Raw genomic sequence first — 6213 nt, forward strand, 5'->3', positions numbered from 1 at the left:
CATCTCTCCATATAATCAGGTCCATTAATGATGTGCCTGCTGTCATTTCTCTCATTTGCACCGTGCAAATTTCTCTATTTTTGCTTTTGCATGTGAACATTAGTCTTATAACTCTTTATATATTTCTTTACTCCGCTGCAGAAGAACATCAGGAAAGTTGGAAGACACTATAAAGGCCCTAAAGAATAAACATGGAAAGAAAGAAGCATTCAAAAAGATCAAGAGCATGCTGAAAAAAATCAGAAAAAAGAAGAATACCAAACATGCGAAAAGATGTATAATTCACTTTGCTATTACACATTATGTTTCTCAATCTTCAATACGCTTTCATAACATTTTTGTACTGTTTTGGTTATGTATTTATTTTTGAAACAGGTGGTGACAGCGTTCAAAAGCATAACAATCTTTCCCAACATCATAATAATAATTGTAATAATAATAATTCTGAATCACTCGGACAACTGTCGATGCAGACCCCAAATCAGTGTAACTTCACAATTGACCAGAAGGATGGTTGTACAGCACTTGCTCCAAACATGTTAGGAAACATCATAAATGGCGATGTTAACATGAGCCTAAATAAGGTGAGTGCCTGATCATTAAAATACTGTAATGATGTACATTTAGCTGAGTTGCTCATTTAAAGTGATAGTTCATCCAAACATGAAAGTTCAGTCATCTACTCACCCTGAAGTTGTTCCAAACTATGTGTTTCTTTCTTCTGTTGAACACAAAAGCAGATATTTTGAAGAATGTTGGGGACCAAACAGTCGTTGGTAGCCATTGACTGAAAAATAAATAAATACTATGAAGACAGTGGCTACAAGCGACTGTTTGTTTATCCAGATACTTCAAAATATCTTGTCATACAGGTTTGGAACAACATCAGAGTCAGTAAATGATGACCGAATTTTCATTTTCAGGTGAACTATCACTTTAAGATATTTGTTTGTATTTCATGAACTCCTATCAAGAGATCCAGACTCCCAGAAAATAATTACAGCTAAAAAGTTGCCAAAGTCTAATTTGTGTGATTTTTGTGAGTGATGTGGCCTTGGACGTACACTTGGACCTTTTTCATTTGGGATTTCTTGTGATACCAGCGGACTCTCATTTATGATATGGTTTATGTGTATGTTATAGGATGCTGTATATATTTATGTATATATATATTTGTTTGTTTTCTGCTACAGGTGTCTCAGTCTACCTCAGTAAACAAATATGGTAAGACAAGTTGTAGGACATGGTTCATTAAGTGTGATGCTTCTGTTAATAATTTGACTTTCCAACTTTATCCTGATGTTTAGAAGTTCTTCAGAATGTAAAGAATGAGATTAAATCAAGAATGATGGAGGACTCTGAGAGGATTTTGCAAGGAATTGCACAAAAGTCTGTCTCCATAAAGAAGATCTACACACAACTGTTCATCATCAATGACGAGTCGGACCCCATCAACAGAGAACATGAGATCTGGCAGATCGAGGCATCACACGATTTAAACACATCAGCACAGACCGTCATCAACTACAAGCAAATCCTTCAATCACCCACAGATGAGAACAGAACCATGAAGACCATTTTGACTAAAGGAATTGCTGGAATTGGGAAAACGTTCACCGTGCAGAAGTTTGTCCTCGACTGGGCGAGCGGAGAAGCCAATCAAGATCTAGAGTTTGTGTTTCTGCTCCCGTTCAGAGAGCTGAACTTGATTAAGACAGAAAAGAGTCTTTTTGACCTGATTTGTGACTTTTACTCTGAGTTCAGAAAGGCAAGCGAGATCCCTGAATGGACCTGCGATAGGAAAGTTCTGTTCATCTTAGATGGTCTGGATGAATATAAAAAGGATTTGAACTTTCAGAACAGCCTTTTGTCAGATGTGACTAAAGAAGCCTCAGTGGATGTCCTTCTAGTGAACCTTCTGCGAGGAAGACTTCTCCCGTCCGCACACGTGTGGATCACCAGCCGACCCGTCGCAGCTGCACAGCTTCCGTCGGAGATCTTCATACATGGATACATCACACAGATCAGAGGATTCACAGAGGAGCAAAGGCAGGAGTACTTCGAGAGGCAATTTGTGAATTCAGAGGAAAGAAAAGAAGTCATCCGTCACCTAAAGTCTCAAAAGAGCCTGTGGATATTGTGCCACATACCTCTGTTTTGTTGGATTTCATCAGTTGTTCTCAAAGACATCATTGAAAGTCAAAATAAAGATAGAAAAATACCCTCAAATCTGACAGAAATGTACATCCACTATCTGCTCATTCAGACTGGGCTGAGCCACAAGAAATATCAAGTGGAAGAGCTGTCTCAAGAAGATGCTCTCCACAGACATAAAATAGAGCTGTCACACACACATCTTCTCATGCGGCACAAAGAAGTGATTTTGAAACTGGCAGAGCTGGCATACAGGCAACTGAAGAAACAGAATGCCATCTTCAGAGAAGAAGACTTGAAGGAATATAACATCTCTGTTGATGAAGCGTCGCAGTATCCTGGCGTCATTACCTGTGTCTCAGAGCGCACATTTCTGTTTTACGAGACCAAACTTTTCAGCTTTGTGCATCTCAGTGTCCAGGAATTCTTTGCAGCCATGTTTGCGTTTCATGAATTTCTAGAATCGGGAAATCTAGACTCTCTGGAATTAATTACAGCTAAAAAGAGACCGAACTCTAATTTGACTGATTTTCTCAAAATTTTGATTGATGAGGCCTTGAAAAGCAAAAACGGACACTTGGACCTTTTTAACTGTTTCGTCTTTGGGATTTCTTGTGATTCCAGCAGACAGTTACTTGAAGGATTCCTGCATCCAATCTGGAGAAGTAGTTCAGATGATCACAGAAAGGTGGCCACGTACATCAAGTCTTTGAGGAGGAAAGGTCTGTCTTCTGAGAGATGCATCGGTCTTGTTCGTTGCCTGGTGGAGCTCAAGAACCAGTCGTTTTTGCAAGAAATGCATGAGCTTGAACGCTCACGGTGCAAAGAGCCCCTCACACCGTTCCAGTGCACACTTCTGGCTTACCAGTTTGTGATGTCTGATACGAAACAAGATGAGTTTGACCTCAGGAAATACAACATCACCTTAGACGGGTTTCAGAGATTCTCCCCAGCCATCACGCGCTTCACAAAGGCTCTGTAAGTACTGTGATGTTAAACACCTTCATAGTGTTTCATGAAATATTCCCAGTGGAATTTGAATATAACAGTTTAAAAGCAAAATCGTAACAGAGCTTTAATGCAAGTATTGAGATGCAAATTGATGCAAAATCTTAATAGTTTGAAATTAAAAACGTAAATGCAAGATTGTAACAGTTTTACTGCAAATTTGCAACAGTGAAACGCAAAATTGTTGCAGTTTAAAAGCAAAATTGTGACCGTTTTAATGTGAAATTTTAACAGTTTAAAAGCAAAATTGCAACAGTGAGATTCAAAATAGCTAGTTTTCATGCAAAATCATGTTTAAAAAAAAAAATTTAGTTTAAATGCGAGATTGTAGCAGTTTTGATAAATTGTAACAGTTTAAAAGCAAAATTATAATTTTAATGTAAGATTGTTCATTTTAATGCTAAATTGCAAGTTTAAATGCAAAATTGCAATAGGTTTAATGCAGAATTTTAACAGTTTAAAAGCACATTTTTAACAGTTGTAATGCAATCATGTAACAGTTTTAATGCAATATTGACAGGCTCAAAGGAAGCGGCTTGACGGAGCAGCACTGTGAGATCCTGACGCGTTACCTGACCTCACCAAACTCTCACCTGACTCATCTCGATCTGAGCCACAATGGTCTGGGTCTGTCCGCACTGAAGCAGCTTTCCACAGCGCTCTGTGATCCCAGCTGCCAGATTGAGATTCTGAACCTCAGCCACAATAACTTCAAGAGTCAGGACATGGAGCTGATCTGGGATGTGCTTTCTGGAGAAAACATGAATCTGAGAGTCCTGGACCTGAGCGACAATCTTCTACAGGATCCAGGAGTGGATATTCTCTCAGCTGGACTGAAGAGCCCTAACTGTCGTCTTGAAGTTCTGAAGTAAGTCAAACTAACCACAAACAGCAGAGTCCAAACACAGATAAAGAGGAGAATCTGACAGAATATGCTGATGTGTTTTTGCATTATAGGCTTTCAGGCTGTCAGATTAAAAAAGGAGTTTATCAGCTGGTGTCATCTTTGAAAGTCAATTCATATCTGAAAGAGCTGGACCTGCGCTATAATGATCTTGGGATCACTGGAGAGGAGCATGAGCTGCTCTCACTGAGGTACTGTAGCCTCTATCTGCTGTTGTGTCAGTGTATGGAAGGTTTATGTACATCCACTTCATCTCTTTTATGTTCTGTAATGGGACTCTCCATTTGTTTTAAAATGTGCTTAAATAACAGTGTGATTCTGCTCTTCTCTAACTAGTATTTCCACTGGAGGAGAATGCAGTCACCAACCAGGCCTGGATAAATGTGAGTTTAAACATGCATATGGATACTTTTACATCAACATTGTGTTAAAATGTACAAAAATTAGATGTAAAGTCAGCAACACCAAAGCTCCTGTAATGAGTCCACTGGAGGCAAGCGTAGTGAAGAACCCACGTGCAGCTTTATTTACAAAGTGATCCAAAGTCCAAACATAATCTAAACAGATGAAGACTAGACTTGGCATGAAACAAACTAGACTCACCAACAGCAGGTTACAGCATCAATACATGACAAGGAACAAAGGTAACGACATGACTATTTATAGCAAAAAATCAGGGTCACGTGACAAGAACCAACCAATGAGGAAACAAGACACATGACTAAGACAACCAATGACAACATGAAACAATGAACAAGAGAACCAATGGCATGAATACACGAGGGAAAGGGAAGCATGAAACAAACAGGAACTGTGACTAAATTTCAAAATAAAACACATGAACATGACAAAACCCAAAACAGACCTTACAGCTCCAAAAATATCGAAAATGTATTTAAAAAACTTTTGCATAACACGCATCATAAAGTTCATCAGACTGAAGACTTTACATTTAATTTTTTAGTTGTTTTTTAGTCAAGCACCCATTTGAGATTGATGAGTGTGCTTTTGTTTGCATTTATGTTAAAATGTACATTCATGTGTATTTGTCATTTGTAAAGCCCTTTTTCTATTTTATTTTAAAAGCATCACCGACTGATAAACATTCACCTTCTCTGAAGCTGCTGTGAAATTATATGTATTGTGTATAAGTGCTCTGTATAAATGTGAATTGAACTTTTAAGCTGACGTTTTCTGATAAATCTCTGTTTTTAGATTTCATAGCGCTGACCTTTGACCCTCAGACGGTTAATGAACACCTCTATCTGAGTGAGAACAACACTAAAGTCACTCGTCAGATAGAGAAACAGCATCTTCCTGCTAATGACGAGAGATTCGACATGTGCAACCAGGTCCTGAGCCGCCAGCCGCTGATTGGACGCTGCTTCTTTACGGTGGATGTGATTGGTCCAGATGTGCATGTGGGCGTGGCCTGTGAGGGAATGCAGAGGAAGGGAGCGAGTGACGCCGTATGTCTGGGACACTATAACATGTCGTGGAGTTTATGTTTGTCAGATCATTTATATGTGGCTCATCACAACAACAAAACTGTATCAATTCAGTCAGAGTCCGTCAGAAAACTGGGTGTGTTCATGGACCGGGACGCTGGTTCTGTTTGCTTCTATATGTTGAGTCCACAGCATAAACTCTTGTACATGTTTGATGCAGATTTTCCTGAGGATCAGGAGCTTTACGCTGCGTTCAGGATTCAGGAGCCAAACAGCTCAGCTGTTCTCACGCAAGAATCCCTATAAATGTGTGTACAGTTACTGTTTGTGATTGATTCCTCAGATCCAGAGAGATAAGTGTGATCAGATTTACGATATTAACCCTGGTGAAAACAACCAGCTAGTAACCACCAAAAACCAGCAGCAGGTGTGAAACATGACATCAGTCATCATGAACACCGAACCTCTGATAGTCCAGCAGATCTGAACCCAGGGTTGGCGCTAGCTTCATAACAGTGATATCCCCTATACGCCAGTTCACCAGGCAGCAATACTAGCCTCATTGTTCATTGCAAATAGTTGAATTGTCACTCATCTGCAGTTAAACCAATTCATGTTGCAGTTTCAAAGCGGGTCCTGTCTTCTGAATGATTGCGTAACAAACACATCCTTCAGGTGCTGTGAACTATGCAAAACAAA

General features: G+C 39.4%; 1 protein-coding gene across 1 annotated transcript; it reads left to right on the forward strand.

Annotated features, from left to right (window-relative positions):
- Positions 1–467: 467 nt before the first annotated feature.
- On the forward strand, positions 468–5820 carry LOC306856593 (protein NLRC3-like; the record flags this gene model as incomplete). The annotated part of the gene is made up of 7 exons (XM_079395955.1): positions 468–584; positions 1194–1224; positions 1308–3132; positions 3683–4030; positions 4120–4257; positions 4403–4449; positions 5282–5820. The coding sequence occupies 7 exons, from the start codon at positions 468–470 to the stop codon at positions 5818–5820; spliced, it is 3045 nt and encodes a 1014-aa protein (XP_079252081.1).
- Positions 5821–6213: the final 393 nt, after the last annotated feature.

Source organism: Barbus barbus, assembly GCF_936440315.1.
Source record: "Barbus barbus genome assembly, chromosome: 37".
Lineage (NCBI taxonomy): Eukaryota > Metazoa > Chordata > Actinopteri > Cypriniformes > Cyprinidae > Barbus > Barbus barbus.